This window comes from Tamandua tetradactyla, chromosome 1, assembly GCF_023851605.1.
Source record: "Tamandua tetradactyla isolate mTamTet1 chromosome 1, mTamTet1.pri, whole genome shotgun sequence".
NCBI lineage: Eukaryota > Metazoa > Chordata > Mammalia > Pilosa > Myrmecophagidae > Tamandua > Tamandua tetradactyla.
This window is the reverse complement of record NC_135327.1, coordinates 222,794,859-222,818,369: the sequence shown is the minus strand read 5'-3', so window position 1 is coordinate 222,818,369 and position 23,511 is coordinate 222,794,859. Positions and strand designations below refer to the sequence as shown.

At 37.9% G+C, this 23,511-nt stretch overlaps 2 protein-coding genes across 6 annotated transcripts in view; one reads left to right on the top strand and one right to left on the bottom strand.

Annotated features, from left to right (window-relative positions):
* The window catches only part of ANKRD26 (ankyrin repeat domain containing 26), a 1,272,391-nt gene that overhangs the window by 842,529 nt on the left and 406,351 nt on the right, over nucleotides 1-23,511 (top strand). The gene's annotated exons all lie outside the window — the stretch shown is intronic.
* Nucleotides 7,687-23,511, bottom strand: part of MPP7 (MAGUK p55 scaffold protein 7) — a 240,271-nt gene continuing 224,446 nt past the window's right edge. For all 5 annotated transcript variants that reach the window (XM_077152940.1, XM_077152969.1, XM_077152947.1 and 2 more), the window contains 4 exons: nucleotides 13,895-13,988; nucleotides 12,735-12,843; nucleotides 11,058-11,201; nucleotides 7,687-9,536 (listed from right to left, as the gene is read on the bottom strand). In XM_077152940.1, coding sequence (XP_077009055.1) covers nucleotides 9,357-9,536; nucleotides 11,058-11,201; nucleotides 12,735-12,843; nucleotides 13,895-13,988 — 527 coding nt within the window. In that variant the 3' untranslated portion in view covers nucleotides 7,687-9,356. The remainder of the gene's footprint in view (nucleotides 9,537-11,057; nucleotides 11,202-12,734; nucleotides 12,844-13,894; nucleotides 13,989-23,511) is intronic.

Here is a 23,511-nt window from a genome sequence, read left to right as displayed (position 1 = left end):
CTGCATGACCTTGGGCCAGTTTTTTAAAATTCCAAAAACAGGGATGCCACTGTCTTCCCAATTGTTGTGAAAAGTGAATGAGATTACTTATGAAAAGTTCCTACAGCAAAATAGGTGCCCAAGAAATGTTAGTTCCTGTCCTGTCTTCTGGTAGATGAAGCCATCTGGTAAAAGGGGCTGTCCATGGAAAGCTGATGGGAGAGGACAAAGACGGAAGAAGATGGAAACTCGAGGAAAATCATCTTGATGGAGAGAGTATGAGAAATGAAGTAAGGAGCCTGGGAGAACATGTGTCCACACTTACATTCATAACAGATCAGCACTCAAAAATCAACCCCACCATCTTTCTAATGAGGGCAGACAGGTGAAATCCACCAACCTTTATATACTAGAATTTAGACTGAGGCTTTTCACGGACTAAAAACCAGCAAGGATAGGTTGCAACTAAAGTTGAGGTGTGATATGTGTGAGGCTTTTATTCATTTTTTTTTTTTTTTAAAGGAAGGAAAGAAAGACAGAGAAGGAAGGAAGGATGGAAGGAAGGAAGAAAGGGAAACATTTTCTTATTTTATTATATTTTGTTTTTATTTGTTTGTTTTTTACATGGGCTGGGGCCGGGAATCGAACCGGGGTCCTCCGGCATGGCAGGCAAGCACTCTTGCCCGCTGAGCCACCGCGGCCCGCCCTTTTATTCATTTTTTAAGAACAACTGTAAAAGCAGAAAATGCTACATAAGAAATCATTCAAATAATGCAGAAAGATATGCTAAGAAAAGAGTCCTCTCCTCTGGCACCTCCATGGAGAACACCCACTGGTAATGGTTTGGTTTGTGCCTTTCCATATGTCATTTTATACGTACCTCTCCATGCAATAATCTAGTAGCCTTCCACATCAATATGTACACATTACCTATGTGTACGTTATAATAAAATTTAAAAAGATCCACCTCAATTTGTTCATAGAGGAACAGTAGTCAAAACTCACTATACTATTGTTTATCAATTCCCTTATGTTGATGATCTTTCTCATAATAAATTCTATCACAATTACCATTCTCATACAAATATGAGCTTGTGGATGGAATGATTTGGTCCAGGGACATGTGCATTTTAAGTTTTGATAGACATGCCAATTGCCCTCCAAAAATATCCTAGCAATTTGAAGCCACACCAGCTCATCTATGTAATAATAGCTGATACCTATTGAGCATTTACCAAATGTCAGCCTCTGGACTGATGGCTTTATGTATGACATCTCAAAGAACCCTATCATGCTGGTCCGAAGAGTACTTGTGTTCCATACATAAGGAGATGGAGACACAGAGGGAGTAAGTAATATGCACGAGATAACATACTAGGAAGCGGCGTAGCAAGCATTTAGACCCAAATCCTTTTGATTTAGTATTTCTGAGTTGGCTGATTCTTTTACTTATCACTCTCTCTCTCTTCTTTATTCATGGTATTTCTTTTATGAACTCATCTTCATTCCCAGGAAGACTATAGAATAAAATAGAACATAGAATAAAAATGTCTAATTCCTTGTATGGCTACAGGTGTCTTTATTTGATTGTCATGCCTGAACCACAGTTCGACTGGTTATGGAGCTCCAAGCATAGACTCTCTCCCCATACCACCCTGTGGTGTCCTTTGTCATCTAATGTCCCGTGGCAGGTGACATTTGAAGCCTGTCAGATTTTTCACTCCTTTAGAGGTAATCGCTTTAATAAGCCTATAAGCTTCTCTATTGCTGGAGTTTACAAACTTCGGAGGAAGTAGCTGGGAAGGCATTTTATTTAAATCTGAAGACATATCTTTAATTTAGGGAAATTTATTCTATTGTTTATTTCTTTTTCTCTAGTTTCTTTTTTTTTTTTCCTTATGAGAGATCCTATTGAATAATTATTGGATCTTGTAGATATATTTTCCTTCTCTCAATTTTCAGTCCTTATCCTTTTATTTATGTTTGAGGAGAGTCTATCAGGTTGATCTTTTAATTCAATATTTAGGTCAGTGGCAATGTCTGTGGTTTTATCCAGCCCTAATAGATATATTTTGGAAATACTTTTAATTTTAAAGATAATTTCTTCTCTAGCTGCCTGGTCATAGAAGCAGCATCTCCGAGGATACAAATTTACCTTGTCACCTATTAATCATGCCAAAATAGAATATTCAAACAGAATGATCAGTGACAATTAAAGGGTGCACAATCAGCGGGACATGAATGGCCAAGCATCGAAGTAGCCGTTGCAGCTAAGACTCTCTACAAGGAAAGGATTTTATCATCCCCTTTTGGTACCCTGAAACAAAACCTGCAAAATTAAAAATAACCCCCACTGTAATGTCGGGGGAAATAAAAGGAAAGCAATTGGTACTAATATAATACATATTTTGATATGTAAATGCTCAATCACCGCCACCCTAGAAGGCAGCAGTAGTTGGATGCCTGTGACACGGCACATGCTGTAGGCTGGTGCGACGTGCCATTTCAGAGACACAGATGCCACCGGCAGCTATTATCATTCAGTAAGATGATTTTCCAAAATGTAGAAAGTTCTTGGTAAAGCTCTGAAAAAAAAAGAAAAAGTATCATCTTCCTTTTATCTACATGGCATTGCATGCCTGGGAAGCTTCGCGTACATTATAACTTAGCAAAAATAGCACTCATGGTATTCTTTCGAGTTGCTTGAGCCAATGTTTATTTTTTTTCTTAGAAAAGTATTTAAGGCTACACATTTTCCTGAGCCCAGTTTTAGTCATATTCTGTAGATTCTGAGAGTTTCACTGTAGTTTTCTGTCAGTCAAGGCAAGACACCTAAAGAGATGCCAACCCGCTCCAATGCAGATGCTGGCGTCACCAGCAAATGGCACGACTCACGGGCTCACATAAAGAGGCAGAGAAGATCAGCTTCAGCAGTGGTTGCTGGTTCCCCAGAGCCAACGACTCACTCAGCGGCTGTTGCAGGGAGATGTTCTACATGCAGCACCCTCTCTCTTGCTCACATGCTGCTACAGGGCAGGATGTCACACCCTCCCCACCACAGACAGACATACTAGCAGGTGTGAGCTGGATGTCGCAAACCAGAGTCAGACTCTCCTCCAGTGAAGGTTTCCCTAAGCACGGGGCAATAGGAGAAGGAATGTACCAGCAGCCCCTTTTCTACCACGGCTTTGTGTTTTAGTCATGCCAGTCTGACACACCTGGTCTGAGCAAAGGATATATTTGTAGGTCCAAGGGAAAGGTGGCAAGCTGCACTAGGGCTGCTTCCTGCCATATTTTCTGAACACCTTGCAATTTCGTTTTTATTTCCGTAATTGGAATTTTTCTAAACATTAAAAATGTGTCTAGGCTAACTTTCAGGCTTATGGTATTAATTTCTAGTTCTACTGAATTTGACCAGAAGATAGAGTTTGAGGCATTTAAATATTTCAGAATTTAAGGGGTTTTCCTCACAGCCTACTTTGGGATCATGTTTCGTAAATTCTCAATGGACCTTTGGATAGAAAGTCTAATCTCAGTTTGTAGAACAACACTTTCTTTCCATGGCTGCCAGGGCAGCTTGATGAATTATGCTATTCAGACCATTTATAACCTTTTTGCTTCTAAGAGAAGTGTATTAAAGTTTACCAAGTAATGTGGTTTTGTCAGTTGCTCACATTTCCTCAGGTTTTTATGTCTTGGTTCTCTTCCTTTTGGGTTTTTATCACTATTTGCCTCACCAGTGATTCTTTGAGCCAATTAACGAAAGTGGAATTCAACTCTGACATTATAATCATGCCCCTGCATGGCATATGGTTGTGAATTCTCTTACTCTAAAACTTTCTCATCTGGAACCATATGGTTGGTTTCTTTTTTTAGTGTAGTTGAACAATTGTTTCTTAATATATGAGTTTATACCGTTTACATTTATTATAACATCCATTTGGTTTTGTTTCAGTCATCTCACTTTATAGATTCTTTTTGTGATTCCTCGTTGTATATGCTGTTAGTCTTATAGGTGTCTTCAAGTCCTTAAAAAATAATTAACTTATAAATGAAGCAGTACTTCTTGGTTACTGTGCTGGTTTGAAAGATTACATGCCCTAGAAAAGCCATGTTTTAAACCTGACCCATCTTGTGGAGGCAGCCATTTCTTTTAATCCCTATTCAGTACTGTAGCTTGGAATCTTGATTAGATTATCTCCATGGAGACCCAATTGTGGGTATTAACATTTGATTAGAGGGAGATGTGACTTCACCCATTCCCACATTTTGAAGAGAGCCAGAGGGCCATGAGAACCACAGAACCCACACAGCCAGAGACCTTTAGGGATGAAGAAGGAAAATGCCTCCAGGGGAGCTTCATGAAACAAGAAGCCTGGAGAGAAAGCTAGCAGATGTTGCCATGTTTACCATGTGCCTTTCCAGTTGAGAGAGAACCCCTAAACTTCATTAGCCTTTCTTGAGTGAAGATAACCTCTTTGTTGGTGCCTTAATTTGGACATTTTTATAGACTTACTTTAATTGGGACATTTCCATGGCCTTAGAACTGCAAACTTACAACTTAATAAATTCCCCCTTTTAAAAGCCATTCTGTTTCTGGTATATCGCATTCCGGCAGCTTGCAAACTAGAACAGTTCCTATGAAAAAAATGTAAATAAGTGTATTTGTATTGCCTTCTTCCTTCCTGTTATTTTGGTATCTTCTAAATTTCTAAGAGTAATCTACTTTTGCATTATTTTATATAGTTTTAACATTTACAGCAACTATATTATAACCATAACTTCCAGAGTTATTTAAATATATTCTACTTAAATCTTCTCTATTTTTAAGTGGAGTCAATAATCAGAAATAGCTTGCATACTACTGATTAACAAAGTGCCTGGCACAGAGCAAGGCTTAACAAATGGAACCTTCCAGTATTATTATTGCCTAAGTCAAATTAAAACAATTAGGTATTACTTTGTTCAAAAGGGTAGACTCAGCTAGTGTTTGGCTAGTCCTTTAATTTATAAATGATTTTGAGTAACCAATAAAGTCAGAACAGAAACCATAGTAAATTTGTAAATCCAAAACATAAACAAGGACAACTTTCTCCAAACATCAATTTCAACGTTTCATTTTTATTGATTATTGCAGAGGAGGGGAATGGAATCTAAGAAAAATAAAATCTAAAATCCAAATGAAGTCTCTGGCTTTGATTCACACAGTAGGTTCCAGAGTACTTGAAATTTAATCAATGTGTTGAAGCAGGGCACGTGACAGGTGAATTAAAAGGCAACGTCAGTAAGTTAAAGGAGCGCTTTCTACTTCAGGTAAAAAACACACTAACGTTGGCTTTTGCCATCAGAACATAAAATGTGTCGAAGCAGGGCATGTGACAGGTGAATTAAAAGGCAACGTCAGTAAGTTAAAGGAGCGCTTTCTACTTCAAGTAAAAAACACACTAACATTGGCTTTTGCCATCAGAGCATTTGTTTATTCAACAATAAATGAGAAGACGATCCCAGGACTGGCTCAGCAGCTCAGTAATGGTTAGCATGGATTGAGGATCTTCTCCTGTGTGGTCGTTCTTAGAGTCACGGCCTTTGTCCCCGAGTTGGGATCATGGTGGCCATATTGGCAAGCATCAGAACATGGTCGAAACCTCTCAAGCAGGAAAAAGGAGGGCAGAGCAAAAGATATGACATTGCCTGCAACTGGGTAGCAGGCCCAGCCCAGGCCAATCCCTGCAAAGAAGAGGCCGCCATGACTGATTTAGACCAATCAAGCGTCAGCCCCGAGGACTGGGAGTCAGGCAGCTTCAACAGAAATTTGCATTTTAATTTATATGCATTCTTCTTTGCATCTGATAAGAGCCTTTATTTGAAGATTGACCCACTGGTCAGGGCATAAGCACATCAAGTTACAACCAACTAAAGTAACAATATGCTGAGAAAATTCTCTGTAAATCCTAAGCTCTTAACTGCCCCTTTGTATTAATCTTTTAGTGGAAGCAAAGCTGGGCTCAACTACTGAAAAAAAAAGGCCAACACTAGTTTGTCTGCATAAGCAGGGGCAGCTTATCTTCGTGGGTACAGCTGACAAATGTCAGCCTTGCCTGACAGCTCTCACACCCCAGGTGCACAGCCTGGAACCCGGGCAGAGGATGCCCGACGGGAGGGGTGGGACATGGTGGGGGGAGCAGAGGGGTAGGGAGTGGAGGGGAGGCAGGAGGTCCTGGGTCGGCCACCACGCTGCACCCCTCCACGTCTTAGCCTGCTAGCCTCTGTGGCTAAGAGCAGGACCGGTCAATTATGTCTTCCAACAGCTTTGATGAAATTGATAAACATTGTACTTTTCTGGGCCAGCCACACCTTCTGAGTATGACCGAGTATCAGGTTCAAGGACACACCTTGTGTTTTTAGATTGGCAAATTCAAATAAATCCCTTGGTCTTGTAGCATAAAATAGAACTTTCTCTTATTTGGAAAACAGTATAACAGAACATCCCAGGGCAAAAACAATTTTCGGGTACACACATAATTTGAAGAGACTTTATTAAGATCAAAGGTTTCCCATGACAATTATTATTAAATCCTCAGTAGTCAAAAGGAAATAAATAAAAATTTTAGCTTTGGGGAGTTTTTTGTTTTTTTTTTTAACAACACAGTGCAAATCTGAGAGGTTTACAATTTATCTCAAATTCCCACAATTTAGGTACATTCAGTTTCTACCACCTTAAGGGAACCAGCAACTTCCCAACTGGTATGTACAATCAGGGTCCAAAAAATTGTTTCAACTTCACCTTGTATGTCTTTATCAACCCTAATTTGTCAATCATGGGAGTATTGCATTTACCTCTTGGTGTTGGATTGTAAATATATAGACAATAAAAAAGAAAACACTCCCCTAACCCACTGGCTAATGCTCCATCTCAGGAGGAAGTGCTAAAAGCAGCAGTGCGTAGGAAACGCTGCTGGAGAGAGGGCCCCGCAGCAGGAAAGTAAGGAGACCGGGGGGGGGGGGGGGGGGGGGGGGGGGGGCGGGGGGCTCTCGCTGCAGCTGGCAGCACCCTTGGAGGGGGCAGTGCCCATGAAGCGTTAACCAAATCTGTTTCTGAGTATCAGGGTGGCCATGTCAGTGTCCCTTGCAAGCCTGCCCATATCACCTGATAAAAGATTTCTCAAATTGCCCAAGTGCTCCCTTTTTCTTTCCATTATTTAAAAAATATTCCTCAGTTGTGGTCTCCAAAGGGAGAATGGTCTGGAAAGTTATATTTTATAATACCACCATCCCCACCAATAAGTAAACCGGTTTCTACCACCTTAAGGCATATCTACCTTTATATACAGTAAAGAATGGAGGCAACTATGTCATGAAAAAATCATATGAACATTTTGAAACAAAATTGTGGACTGCCTAAATTACTCAGATGACTGCCTAAGCTATTATAAATTTCCCTTTATTCTTTGCACAGAAGTCTTAACTTACAGGAAACTTTAGTCAATGCTCAAAAAACAGACTAAGCTACACAATCATTTACTTAGGATTTGCACTTCTCTGGGCCAGCCACACTTTCTGAGTATGACTGAGTATCAGGTTCAAGGACACACCTCATGTTTTTTTTTTTCTTTTTTAGTTTTTCTTTCTTACACCTCATGTTTTAAGACATGTAAATCGCCTGCCATTTAATTAATGAATTTAGAACTCACTGTTTGGATTATGCTGTTAAGTAACATTTAGCTTAATTATCTAACTGTCCCAGTGAGAGGGTGCCAAGGTCACTGGTGTAGCTTTTACTTCTGTTTCTGACCCTGAATTGGAGACGTGTGAAGGAAATCCAGTGGCTAATGCTATCAAATGTGCATGCAGGTTCAAGGGCCCTGTGCATCTGTCTGGGTACAAGTCAAAGTCAAATATTTACATGGAATGTTGACCCTGATTTATAAAGCTACTACTTTAAATTACAACACCTTTACATAAAATTTTTTTTATGAAGAGCCCCCTTTGATAATTAAAAAAATATGCCTTTCAAATAGTTCATAAATATATAAAATCTCACTAAATTCTATTTTTCTTTAAACATAACATCTAAACTCTCTTTACAAATCAACAAAAGATAATAAATCTTGCTGGTCGAAGGTCACAGATACAATGATTTTTGAATGACAGGGTCTGACCACATGCAAAAGTTGCAGGCCATGTTCTCTCATAAAGTTATGGGCATTTCTAGTATTTTGAATTAGAAAATTCACTTGCTGAAGATCAGTAGCATCAAGAAAAATGAGAGATCCCATCTGAGTATTTACAATACAAGAGCTTTTCTTAAACTTTTTTCTTTAAATTGTGAAGTTAAGAGGGTATCTGGCCACTGTTAAGAATCATTTTGATGACAAAAAAAATTAAATTAATATTATATGAAAAGTTTTCTAAAATACATCTCCGTGCTGCGTAAACACATGGTCATCAATTGAACATATTTAAAAATGGTCACATTTCCTTTAACCGTATGTGAAACATCTACTTTTAGAATAAGAATCCAAGCCCAACTAAAAAAATCTTTTTGGTGACTCCAAAAATGTCTTCTGAGGATTTACAAATAAAAGTGTCCTTTGCAATCATTATTTATCCCAACACACCACTGCTCTTATTGAGCTATACACCATAAGGAAAGATATTTAAGGTTAGATGTATAGTAATTTTTGAAAGTCTATTTTCCCTTATAAAATGTTTGTAGAGTCACTGATACTGACTCATAGGCCTCCCTAAACTATGCCATAAAGAGCACTGTCTTGAGGTAAATTTTCAGTAATTCCTCTAAGAAAGATTTTAAAATGCACACACTGTGAATATGTGTGTATATAAGAAAAAGATTACACTTTTAGCCTAGTAAGAGGACCTCTTACTGCCAGCTCAGTTAAATCTGTGATGTTCAACCTGGAAAACAGCAAAGGGGTCCTTTGTGTTTGGGGCTACCCAAAGCTGCAGATTTAATAATATTTTAAACTGCTAACGCACGGTAAACTCAATGGCAGCAACCACATCTGAGACCCACTGAATTTCAATATATTTTAAATCCCCAGCTATGTCTCTTTAAAAAAAAAAATCAACCTCTTTTTTTCAAGAAAGCACTACATTAAAGACAATCACATGGTTCAATGCTTTGCACAGAATACAGTACAGTGCAAGCTTTGATTCTGGTTCTTATACTCGTATACTGTGTTTGAAATAAGGCTGTAAAAGGATGCAGACAAAACTGGCATTCAACTTTACCAAGATGCTACAATCATGACATCAATAAAGATTTTTAAAAACCCTGCCACCAAAATGGTAACCAACTTTTTTCTAATCGCTAATGGTGTGCTTTATAAAAAGATGGCTATGGAAATATGCCTTAGTTATGAATGCAACCAGCTCACTGGAACCCAGTGGGTATCTGTCTCTAATTTGTCAAAAGTTACTTTTAGCTCATTGAATGCCGTGGTGAGATCATCGTTTACTATAATTTTGTCAAAAAGATGACCATATTGATTTTCCATTATCTGTGCAGATTTAATCATTTCTTGAAAGTCTTCTTCCTACCAAAGGAAGTATTTAAAGAAAAATTGGTTAGGCAATTACATCATTTCACATCAGTGCAAACATTTCATAATTGGTTTACTTAATACTGTTCTGTATTCATTCTTTCACCTCAACCAGAAGCAAAACTTACCTTACCCTCTTTAACCACAAGTGCTTCCGAAGTCATAATTTCTAATATAGCACTCGGACTTCTTGTCACTCAACTGCTCTGATAAGAGCCCAACTTCCTGCCTTCCCTGAATTTCAGGATAGCTAGTTACTAACTTTTCAGTTTAGGGATATTTCTATATTAAAAGAGTTCTTGAGAGAAGGAAGAACTCTTTACTCTGATGCTCTGATTAGCTGCACAATACATGCTTACTCACAGCAAGTGATTCATAGCATAAACTAGTCTTTCGGTATTGGGTAAGTTTATGAAAGGAGAGTTACCATCCCTTCCTCTGTCTCCTTAGAAGTGGTGCAGGGGTTGTTCATTCTCACGTTTTTGAAACCAGAAAGTATTTCAGTGGGCTACAAGCCCAAGTCTATATAATTATATACATAAATGTAAGTGAGCCAAATCCTAATAATATGTTACCTGTCATTATCCTTATTGAGAAACCCTTAAAATTATAAATAGTACAGTCACTCCTTACATTGGAACATACTGAAATAATTTCAGAGTCCACTTTTCAAAGTCATGCAAGATTTCACGACAATAGAAAATTTAACTTCAGGGTTAATTGGGTAACCAACACCATATGATAATACCTACTCGGCAGAGATGGAGCACCAGGGTTTCTCTTTTTACTTGGAGTTAAAAATATAATCAGTATTTTGCAACCACAACGAACCATTTACAAATTAATATAGACAAAAGCTAAAGTTGAACTAATTAATAAAACAAAGGCTCTTGACATTTAATTTCCTTGCTTTTTATTTTTGGTCGAAAGGTAGAATATATTACCTTTGGATTAAAAACAAAAAACAATGAAGGCCTTGCCAGAAGCTATCATAGTCACTAATACACGTCACCGTTTCCTTCGACACTCACAGGAAACGCAAACATTATTACTGAATAATAATACAAGTCTCTCAGTCCTATACCCCCAATGACACATATGCTTTACTATATTCAATGGTTGATCAAGAGAAAAAAAAAAAGGCAAATTACTAAATTTTTCACTTAGACTAGTTTTGTTTTTACAAGAAATGGTAACTGACTTCGGCATTCTTCTCTGTAAAAATATGGCTAATCTGAAAACTAATTGGTATAAATTTTATATAACAGTTACAGAAATCTAATATGCATGCATAATAGCATACACAACATTTTGAGTCAATTTAATACAAAGATCCACCCAAAGAAGAACAAAAAGCAATCGGAGTGCATCCGTTCAAAATGTACGTAGCTAAACACAATTCTAACATTTTTAGACTTGGGGTGACAATTTCACATGGTGCAGTCTTGTCAGATATGCCTGGAGTACCGCCTGGGACTGCCGCTAAAGGTAACTGCTAAACATCCTTATACTTACGGTGAAAGGTTTCGCAGCACCTTGGTCATCTCTGCTTGAAATAATCTTTGCATTTTTTCTTGTTGCTCGCAAACGCTCTATTGTCGGAGGCTTTATAAATATCACGTAGGGCTTAAACTCTAGTGTCCTTAAATGCTTCACTGTCTGCGAGGAAGAAGAGTTTCCTTATATTTCTCTGTAAGATCATGAGTGAGGTTTGCAATAAAACTCAGTTTCATTTCTCAGTTATTTTCTAATTAAGGTCGGTGGATTTTCCCATACATTATTATAGTGAATTGAGTTGCTGGCAATTAAGTGTAAAAACACCCCCTGAAAAGATGGTGGCAAGTGTAACCTGCACGATAAGATGTTTTGAAACATGCTCCCATTGATATCACACAGCAGTGGCTGTTCATGAAAAATACCATGAAACTGGCTTTTAGATCAAATATCCAAAGGAGGGTAGGAGATGAGTGACCTTGTGTCCGTGGAAGCCTCCCAACCACCCTCCTCATCTGCAGCCTGAGTTCTGTTTTGCTCTGCCCTTGGGGTCCCCCCGCCCCACACAAAGCTCGCCAATGTCCCCTCATCGGATATGCACATATGCAGGCCCTGCTTCTGGACACTGGTGTCTAATCAAGGGGGGAATGGTAGGGCGGTGACAGCTGAGGGATGTTCTCGAGCTGTCTGCCTGGACACCTCCAGAACATACAAATAAATCATACTGCGCTGAGGAGTCAGGGGGTCAGGCTGCGTGTGTGCCGTGGGGGGGACGGGGTGCGGGGAAAGGTGGGGTGGGTGAGGCGCTGCCTGTGAAGGACTTAAACAGGGGGGTCTGGGGCGAAGGGACTCAGGGCGCTGGCAGAAGGTTCTGGCATGAGCAGAACGCGTCCCTTCACTGCTGGTGCCTAACTCAGGAGTCCGCGCCCCTGCAGATCCAGATTCATCTTCTTCAAGAGGCTGAAAGGCTCCCCCAGGCCATTCTGGTATTTGGAGGCTGTGCACGAGGCCCCCCCATGGCACAGCCAGCGATGGAGGGGAACCTGCAGCCTGCGGCTGGCCAGGAGAAGGCTGGGCGCTGGGCATCTGCTGGAGGACGTGTGGTGTGACAAGTTGCTGACCAGCCCCAGCCATTGGCCAACTCCTTTCGAAAGGTTCCTGCCCGCCTGATAGGCAAGGGGTCTACCTGGCAGGTGCCACAGGGAGCCCATTCATCACACTATCTGTGAAACGCCACACAGCTCTAGCTGGCTTGTTGGTACTTTCAGGACATATTTCGAACCAAAATCAAAGAAAGAGGACCAAGAACCAAAGTGTCCATTGTTAAGAATTATGAACGCGTATAATAATACACAACACATTAACATACACTGCTCACAGAAAAGCATAATGCATTTTTTAAAATAAAAGATACTTAGGTGAAATATCTAAGAGCTACTATACTTGCCAAAATGGATTATAAACAAGACTAATGGAGGCAAATCCCGAGTCTTTCCCCACCTGCCTTCTCTAACAATATTAGGGAGGGCTTTTCCCACCAAAGACCTCTCAAATTGCGGTTACATTCTTTTGTCATCATAGATAAGCCCATATATGCCCAAAGTGAGGATTCAAATTTATCGCATATTGAAATGTTCACATGAAGAACAGTAGATTGCACAGGTCAGGAGGGGGTTGAACAGTTCGTTATTTACTTACATGAGGCTGGACATCCAACAAACAAACTTTGTTTTTAGCTAGGACAGACCGAACGGAGTCAATACTTGTGCCATAATAATTGTTTTTATATTCACCATATTCAATAAACCTGCACAAAAGGAGAGATGCATCAGAATCATTTGTGAATTAAAATTTTAGGTGGTAAGCTATAACCTATGTAAAAGATGGTTTTTACCTACGTAAAAGATGTTTTTACCTACGTAAAAGATGTTTCTGCTGAACATAATTGTTCACTGAGTTTAATAAAATAAACAGGGCAAATGCTTCAGAATGTCAATTTTTAAAAAATCTTCTATTTTACATTTTCAAATCAGTAACACTTGCTTGTATTACACTTAAGCAAAAAAAAAAGTACTTGAGTCCAGCAGTACTATAATGTTTTCCATCACCTCTTTTTCAGAACGAATGCAATGCAATAAAACAGTGAATAATCCAAACAATTGGAACTACTGAAATTTCATTGCACAGAACTCAAGGAGGAGCTGGTAGTGACTAATGGACCCCAGACAGCAGATTATGTGCTGTAAAAACACAATCGCTGGGACAAATGAGAAAAAGAGCATTTTGATGTTTCAATAAAATCCCACAATCCTGCATTAAAACACACATTGCATTCTGATACCCTAAAATATTCATGCTTAAGTAAATGGAAAATCTGGGGGGGAGGGGTAAAAAAAACTTGGACTAGCTATAGAATATGGTTCAAGCAAGATAAAAAACATTATTTCATTTTATGAAGAGCCAACGAAATAAAGAGGTATGTGTGTCAGAGGAGACTAGAACTAGGGACATAGTTGCTAATTCATTTTTTAAAAAACAAAATTCCATCCAATTCTAAAGTAAAATTAAACTGTGGGATGGAAGGGGGACACAATAACATATTAGCAAACTTCTCTCATTCTCCAAAATAATTCCTACATGTTTATTACAGAAATGTAGATGTTCTAGCTTATTAGAAATTAGAGGCAAAGATTCAAAACAATTATAAACTGTATTATCATCTTTTTTTCAGTTTCATATATTATTCTAAAAATTAAAATACATTTCAAATGGAGGGAAACCCTCAACTGTCTAAAGCTGGATATACAGACATATGCTTAAAAATAATTGTCACAGAAATTCTAAAAATTTCCACATACTTGTTATTTTGTACATCTGTCTCAAACAAATGCTTGGAAATGAAAATATATTCAACACCATCACTTTCCTGGCTTCTTCTTGCTCTCGTAGTGTCTGTGATGAGATTTTTAAAGGGTTAGAAGAGCCCACATCAGCTACCTTAAGGAAAATACTAAAAAAGAAATCACCACATGTATTTAATTAAAGTGATTATTTTGACCAAGTTTTTAAAACATATAAAAAAGCAACATAGACAATGAAATACACTACGGTGTCAACTCTGATTTACTACCAATATTAAAGTGATATTTGTCCATCATCCTTACTTACTGATCTTTATTCATTAAACAAGCCTATTCCCCAGTAGGCTGGAAGGCGAACTCTGAAGTTACTATGCCATCTTCACATGTGGCCCACTGTGGGCATGCCATCAATGGTTTGCTTTACAAACTGAATAAAGTCAAAGATCTCTACTTGCTATTCATTCCTTCTCCGCAAAGTTATAAACAGTACCTTTTTAGAATGCCACTGAACTTCCAAACTTTCAGTAATTAAGAATGGTCTTTGCCTAATTGTTTCTTAGTGAATTATAACGGGAACAGCAAATACATGAGATAGGAGTAACTTACAAAGAACCTAAATGAGTTCCAGGGCTGCTATGGCAAGGATAAACCCAGTACAGTCAACCTTCCTGCTAATGACACCTGAAAATTCTAGACCAAAAGCAAGTGTTCAAGCACTGTGAAAATAAATTAAAGCAGGTGGATTGTGGAGGGGAGTCAACTTGCCTGGGAATAATTTTAACTTTTTTTTCCCCACTTAGCTTTGCTCTAAAAAGACAGGTCTCACAGAGCAGCATGATAAAATGTGTGGCTAAACTCTCATCAAAACCCTGTTACACTGTGAGAGGAACCAGAAAAAGGGGGGCCCCTGACAGTTAAAGAGTATGGACGGACTCCTACAGGAACAGAGCTGGGGAAGGAAATACTCTAATTCTGTGTATGAACCAACACAAGTTTAAGAGCAACCCCTGAGCTGCATGTGTGCAGTTCAGACTTAAGTCTGCAAAGCAAAACATTTTAAGAAATGAACTGAAGTGAGAATACACACAGGTCTCAGCCTAACACTAAGTAACAGATGCACAGAGCAGACCCAAATCAATGCAGAAAAGGCTCAGAGAACTGAACTGCGATTTGAACCATGGACTCAAGTCTCAGACTAATTCATAAACTAGTCATGACAGAACAAGGGTTAGATAATTAAACTGAGATTTAAACCACAACCCACAGCAAATGAAATAGAACTTATGGTCTGAATATAAGCTGGTTGATTACCTGCTAAAACAAAAACATAACATTCTCCGCATAAAAATAGGACCTTGAGTTGATTCATTACATCCACAACTTCCAGAATGGAATCTAAAATTATTCAACTTAAAAGAACTAAGAAAATATGACCAATTTTCAAGGAAAAGGATATAGAAGGCAGAGATATCCCTGAGATGTCTCAGAAATTGAAACTATCAAAGACTTTAAAGCAACTAATATAACTATGCATCATAAAGTAAAGGAGAATATACCTGAAATAAATGAAAATATGAATTCTTAGTAGAAAAATAGGAATTATAAAAGAAAACCAAACAGAAATTTTACAAATGAAAAATACACTAACAAATGAATCACTGGACGGCTCTTTAGCACAATGGAGAGGACAGAGAAAGAGACAGTAAGCCAGAAGATAAATCAATAGAAATTATATCATATGAACCACAAATGGGGGCACAAAAGGGACAAATTGGGGTTTGCAGAGTTAGAACCATGGAAGTTTGGGTCTGAAGCCAAGAAGCCTCAGGCCAGGAGAGTAGACCCACCCATGTACATGGCGAGGGTGCGTTTGCCCTGAGGACAGAGGATGAGTCTGCCATCTCACTGCAGAAGAAGAGTTGTGCTGCCTCAGGCCTTTGAGAAGGTACAGCATGCTCCTTGGGGACTGGGGAGAGCCTGGCTGCCACCACATGGAGCTGTGTGCCCCCAAAATGGCAGAGAGCCCAGGTGTGGCCCCAATGCCTGGAGAGAATGGAGTCGAGAAAAAGGTGGTCTCCTCAATGTCCCCTGAGGTTGATTCGGAAAGAGGAGGGCCACTGCATAGGCCCCTGAAAAGGGTGGGACTGCCACTTTCTAAAGCCAACAGATAAATGACTTTCAGGCTTTGAATCCAATGGTGTTTGCCCTGCAGGTTTTACAACTGTGTTCCTTCCAATTTCTCCCTATGGAAATGAAAACCTGTATCCTGTGAATATCCTCCTTTGCATATTGGCACTAGATAACTTATTTTGAGATTCATAGATCCACAGCTAGAAGAGAACTTTTTGCACTTTAATATTGTTTAAGGTGATGAGTGTATCTGCCAAGTTGACAAGGGGTGGACATGTGGTAGTGAGATTCAGGTGTCAACTTGGCTAGGTGAAGATGCTTAGTTCTATTGCTATGGACATGAGCCAATGGCATGTGAACCTCATCTGTTGTTGATTACATCTGCAGTGGCTTGGAGGCATGCCTGCTGCAATGAATGATGTTTGATTTAATTGACTGGTGCTTAAATGAGAGACTCAGCGTAGCACAGCCCAAGCAGCTCAGCATACCTCATCTCAGCACTCGCAGCTCAGCCCTTTGGAAATGCAGAAAGGAATTACCCCCAGGAAAGGTGCTGGAACCCAGAGGCATGGAGAGAAGACCAGCAGAGATCACCTTGTGCCTTTCCACGTAAGAAAGAACCTCAGTTGAAAGTTAGCTGCCTTTCGTCAGAAGCACTAACAAAATAAATTCCCATTTATTAAAAGCCAATCCATTTCTGGTATGTTGCATTCCAGCAGCTAGCAAACTAGAACACCCAAAAAGAAGTAAAAAATGAAAACAAACAAAAAACAAAGCAAAAACAGAAAGCACAAACAGAAAATAAATGATAAGATAGTATTCTGAAATTCAACCATTTCCAAAATTGCAATAAATGATAACACCCAAATATTTCAAGTAAAAACCAGAAAGTGACAGAATGGATAAAAATTTGAGACCCTATTATATGATGGCTTCAAGTCTAGAAGAAAAACACATTAAAGATAAGGATAAGTAATACAGACTGGAGGTAAACAGATGAAAAAAAGATGTACCATGTAAATAGTAAGCATAAGAAAGCTGAAGTAGCTATTTTAATATAAGAAAAAAACAGATTTCAAAACCAAAAGTACTAAAACAAACAAAAAAGAAATAAAAACAAGGAGACAAAAAAAAACAAACAAAAGTACTGCCAGAGGTAAAGAACATTTCATAATGATAAAAGGAAACTTCTAACAATTATAAAGTTGTTTTCACGTAATAACAAAGCCTTAAAATACATGAATCAAAAATTGGTTAAATTAAAGGGAGAAATGGATAATCTCAGTCAGATTTAATGCCCTTTCTGAACAATTGACAGAACTATATAAAATATATTTGAAGACATAGGAGATATGAACAACATTATCAAATACCTGGGTCTAATTAATTAACATCTATAGAACAACACATCCAAAAACTTCAGAATACACACTCATTTACAGAGTACCGTGCATTCACCAAAAGATTGATCATATTTTGGACCATTTAAAAAGTCTCAATAAAATCAAAAGACTGAAATTATATGGAGTTTATTCTCTAACTAAAAGAACTAAATATGAAAATAGATAACAATAGAATATCTAAGAAAAATTTAAATATCTGAAATTTAACATTTAAAAATAGTTAGATCAAAGATGAAATAACAAGTGAAATCAGAAAATATGAACTAAACAACAAGGGAAATACCCATCAAATTTACAGAAAAAAGAAAAAATAGTGCTTGGAGGCTGTAAAACTTATATTAGAAAAGATCATCTAAAAATCAATGACAAAAGTGTCCATCTTTTCTTTTCTTTTTTTTTTTTTGCATGGGGAGGCACCGGGAATTGAACCTGGGTCTCCACCATAGCAGGTGAGAACGCTGCCTGCTGAGCCACCATGGCCTGCCCAAAGTGTCCATCCTAAGTTGCTAGAAAAATAAAACAAAAGTAAATCCAAAGCAAGCAGAAAGAGAAAATAAGTAGAATAGCAAAAATCAAAAAATAGAAAAAAATTCAGGCAAAAAAGAAAGATAAAATATACAAGCATCTATCTAGTTGCATTGAAGAATAAAAAAAAAAAGGACAAAAACAGCCAATATAAAGGATGAAAAAGGGTTAGTACCACAGATCCTTGGACACTTAAAAAGAGAATAAGAATATAAATATATCTGCCGACTTAGATGAAATGGACAAATATCTTGCAAATACAACTCATCAAAATTGGCACATGAGGAGTCAAAAGAAATTCGAATTCTCCTATGTCTGTAAAATAACTGGTATTCATTTGTAAAAACCTTCCCCCAAAAGCAACTCCAGGCTTAGATGGCTTTGTTGGTGAATTCTATCACCATTCAAGGACAAACTAACACTAACCTTATGCAAATATTCTATGCAAATGGAGGAGAAGGAATCACTGTTTAACTTATTTTTACGAGATTAGCACAACCCTAATACCAAAACCTGATGAAGAAATTAGAAAATTACAAACCAATATTCAATATGAATTAGATGCAAAAGTCCTTAACAAAAATATTAGCAAGTCAAATTTGATAATATATCCACACATCATGACCAAAGGGAGTTTACAAAAGGAATGAAAGGATGGTTTAACCCTTGAAAACCAATGTAATTCACCATATTAACAGAATAATCAAGGATAACAAAATGATATCAGTGTATGCAGGAAAAACATTAGAAAAAATTCAACATCCATTCATGAAAAGTCTCAGCAAAGTAGGAATAGTAAAGAACATCCTCAATCTGATAAAGGGCATCAGTGAAAGACTACGACCAACACTGTTTTTGATGGTTAGAAACTGAATTGTTGCACCCTGAGATCAGGAACAAGGCAGGGATGTCTGTTAAATAACAACTCAAAAATAACTTCAAATGGATCACAGACCTAAATGTAAAATCCAAAATTATAAAACTTCTAGAAGAAAACAGTAGAATGTTTTTGCAGCCATGAGATAGCAAAGGGTTTTTAGAAAACAAAAATAATGAAATATAAAGGAAAAATTGATATATTAGACTTCATCAAAATTAAATACTTTTGCTTTTTGAAAGATACCATGAAGAAGATAAAAAGGCCAAGTTAGGGTAGAAGAAAATATTTCTAATATATACATCAAATTAAAGAACTATCAAAACCCAATAATGAAACAACTCAATCAAGAAGTGAGCAAAAGTGTTGAACAGACACTTTACTAAAGAAGATATATAAATGGTTAACAACAACATAAAAAGATGCTCAGCATGATTAATCAAATGAAAACTGAAGTACAGTAAGATAGCACTATACACATGTCACAATAACATTGAAAGACTGCTATCTCAAGGAATGGAGCAACTGGACCTCACAAGCACTTCTGAAGGATGTTAAATGGAGTAACCACTTTGGAAAGCAGTTTTACAGTTTCTTAAAAAAATTAAATATAGACCTATTACATGATCCTGACATTGTACTCCTACTTATTTACCCAAGAGAAAGAAAAAACATATGTCCTTAAGGAGCTTGTACACAAACTTTCATAGCTTTATTTGTAATGGGCAAAAATGGGGGGAGGGGATGGGGAGAAAAAAATGAAATGTCCATCAACAAGTGAAGAGAAAGAAAATGTGCTTTTACCAATGATGGAAATATGACTCAATATTGAACGGGAACAGATTGTTGATAAACAACACGGATGAATACCAAATTCATTACCCTGACTAAAAACTTGTGTTCCACAGGTTTCTCATTATCTGCTTGCTTTTCTTCAGTTTTTCTTCTTTCTGTCCTGCAGATTTAATGCTTTCAACTGTCTTATATTCAAATTCACTGATTCTTTCTTCTGCCAGCCCCAATTTGTGTTAAAACCCTCTAGGAAATTTTTAATTTTTGTTACTGAGGTGATCAGCTCTGTTTGGCTCCTTTTCCTAATTTCCATCTCTCATTGATAGTCTTTTGTGTTCATCTACCATTTTCCTCATTTCTTTCAGTTTATTGTTCCTGTTTTCCTTTAAATTCACTTTTCAAAATGTTCTTGTCTGATACGTCCCGGGTTTGGCCCTCCTCATTGATGGTATCTAATGCTTTAATCTTCACCTTTGCCTGGGCTATACTTGCTATTTCTTTGTATCTTTTATAATCTTTTGTTGAAACTCAGATACATTAATATTTTAATGTGTTTTGCTAGAATTTAGACTCTGAGGCATCTGTTCCTTAAAGTTTGTATCATTCATGTTATGATAGAGATTTCTTTGAATGCCAGGAGCTTTTAAAAAAAAAAAGGAAAGAAAAAAAAAGAAAATAACTTTCCCTGTCTTTGCAGGTTGATCTGGGTGAGCGCTCTCCTTCAGAGCTTACCCATACAATGAGTTTGTACTCTAAGCTATTCTTGAGGTCAAAGAGAAGGGCTGCCCTGATGCTTTCTGCCATGCATCTTGTCTTAGGCATGCATGCATGTGGCCCTAAGAATTCTCCCACTTACATGGACACAAATGCCCCCTCTTCCCTAGGAAACAGTTTCCTCATGGTCCCAGGCATTGCACTGTGTGTCCTACAACCAGCAATCCCTTGCTCCAGGCAGTGCCTTGAGTGCTCTCCACAGTGTTCTGCAAGAGATCTCTGTGAGATGCCTACAACATGCAGGGCAAGTTCTGGGACAATGAGTAGGTAACCAGTGTCCTGGTTCAGTCCCACAGGCCATCACTAGACAGCCCAAAGTACAGGCTCCAGTATGTGCATGGTGGTTACTCTTCCCCCACCAGAACTGGGACCAGGGATCAGTACTGGGAGTGCAGACTGGCTCCACACTGACCTGATGATGGGTGGAGGAGGGGTGGCTTGCCACAAGTCCTACTGCATTTTTTTTTATATATACTGTATGGTCAGAGTCACATTACATTCTTTTTCCATGTGACCATCCCATTACTGCAGTACCATTTGCTGACTTGGGGATGTGTGTGTGCACAGGCCAGGAACCCAATCCGGGTCTCCCGCATGGCAGGTGAGAATCCTACCACTGAACTACCCTTACACTCCCAGTCCCTTGGTACTTGTCCAATTACTGCAGTCCTTTACTGTTTCCTGGACCTCTGGGAAAGCTGTTTCTGCCAGTTCTTACTGGTTGTTCAAAAAGCCTGAGGGGTGATAAAGCCCTGGAGTGTCTCTCTCTGCCCTTTTGATCAGCGCCAGGCCAATGACTTTTTAGTACTGGAAAAATTAATAAAAAATACAAAGACAGAAAAGTTCACTTATGTGTATAGATTAATGTATTTTCACCCATGTAACCAGCAATCTAAGTGGAAAAATTGTCAGCATTCCATCATCCCTGGTCCCCTTTCCAGTCCACCCCTCGAGATTTCTGACAGCACATATTAATGTTGTTTTTACTGTATTTACAAAAATGGAATCACACTACATATTCTTTTTTTGTATCTGGCTCTTTTTGTTCAACATAATGTTAGGGAATTCATTCGAATTGTTGCAGATTGTTCATTCTCACTACATTTTAGCATTCCTCTGTGGGAATATATCATAATTTACATATCTATTCTACTACTGAGGGGTATTTGAGTATTTCCCAGTTTTGAGCTTTCGTGAGTCATGTTTCTAAGACTTTAGAGTATTCTTTTGGTGAACAAACATACACATATCTGTTGGGTATTTAGTAGGAGTGGAATTGTTGGGTCACTTGGTATGTGTTTTCCAGCTTTGGTACAGATATGGCCATTTAGTTTTTGGAAGTGGTTGCATTAATTAAGACTCTCAACAGCAATGTGTGAGCTTTCCATATAATTTTCACTTTATCCATTCTGGTGGATATTTATACATGTTTGGGAAGGAATTATTGGGTTAAATATCAAACAGAATAATCAAAGCAATAATTCATCTTTAAATATTCAAGATACTACCCAAAGTATTTTACAAAGCACTTATGAAAGTGCAAAATTGCTCTTAAAAATATATATTCTTTAGGGCGGTGCACCAGTGGCTCAGCAGCAGAATTCTTGCCTGCTGTGCTGGCGAGAATTCTGCTTCCCAGAGCATGCCCGTGTAAAAAAATAAATAAATAAAAATTTATTCTTTAAATAATTATATCATTCTGAATTGATACTAAAGCTATATTTTCTAATCATCTCTAATATTATGAATTAATTGGGAGACTTGATACAGATTCTCAAGTCTCGTGTTCAATCTTTTGAAAGGGAATTTCTTTGAAATGACCCTGGAATCTCTATTAAAAGAATGTCGAGACATTCTTATTATCAGGCAAATCTGAAAAACACTGATCCATTCTCAATAGTAACTAAAATAATCAAGTATCTAGTAATAAACTTAATCAAGGGCTAAAGGACACTACACAGAAAATTACAAAACCTTGCTAAAATAAATCAAAGACAATATAAATAGGTGGAAAGATTCCATGTTCATGGATAGAAAGGCTAAATGTTGTGAAGATGTCAGTCCCACCCAAAGCGATTTACAGATTCAATGCAATTTCGAATCAAATTCCAACAATCTACTTTTTAGACTTTGAAAAGCTAGTTATTAAATTTATTTGGAAGGGAAAGAAGACATTAATTGCCAACAACATCCTAGAAAAGAGAAACAAAATGAGAGGACGTACATTCCCTGACTTTAAAACTTATTAAAAAGCCACTGTGGCCAAAGCAAAGTATTGGCACAAAGATAGACATGTTGATCAATGGAATCAAATTGAGAGCTCAGGAAATTGACTCCCAGATCTACGGCCAACTTATTTTTGACAAGGCCCCCAAGACCACTGAACTGGGATAGAATAATCTCTTCAATAAATGGGGCTAGGAGAACTGGATACCCATACCCAAAGGAATGAAAGAGAATCCCTACCTCATCCCTATAAAAATTAACTCAAAGTGGATCAAAGACATAAACAAAAGAGCCAGAACTATAAAATTTTCGAAGAAAATAAAGGGAAACATTTTCAAGACCTAGTGATAGGAGGTAGCTTCTTAGACCTTACACGCAAAGCACAAGCAATGAAAGAAAAATAAATGGAAACACCTCAAAATGAAAGCTTCTGTGTCTCCAAGAATTTTGTCAAAAAGATGAAGAGGCAGCCAACTCAATGGGAGAAAATATTTGGAAACTATATATCTGATAAAGTTTTGATACCCAGAATATTTAATGAAATCCTACAACTCATTAACAAAAGAACAAACAACCCACTAATAAAATGGGCAAAATATATGAAAAGACAGTTTCCCGAAGAGCAAATACAAATGGCTAAAAAGCTCATGAAAAGATGTTCATCAGCATTAGTTATTAGGACTGCAAATAAAACTACAATGGAATACATCTCACACATATAAGAGTAGCTGCCATTAAACAAACAGGAAACTACAAATGTTAGAGAGGATGTAGAGAAACTGGAACACTTATGCACTGCTGGTGGACATGTATAATGGTACAGTCACTGTGGAAAACAGTTTGGCAGTTCTTCAGAAAACTAAATATCAAGCTACCCTACAACCCAG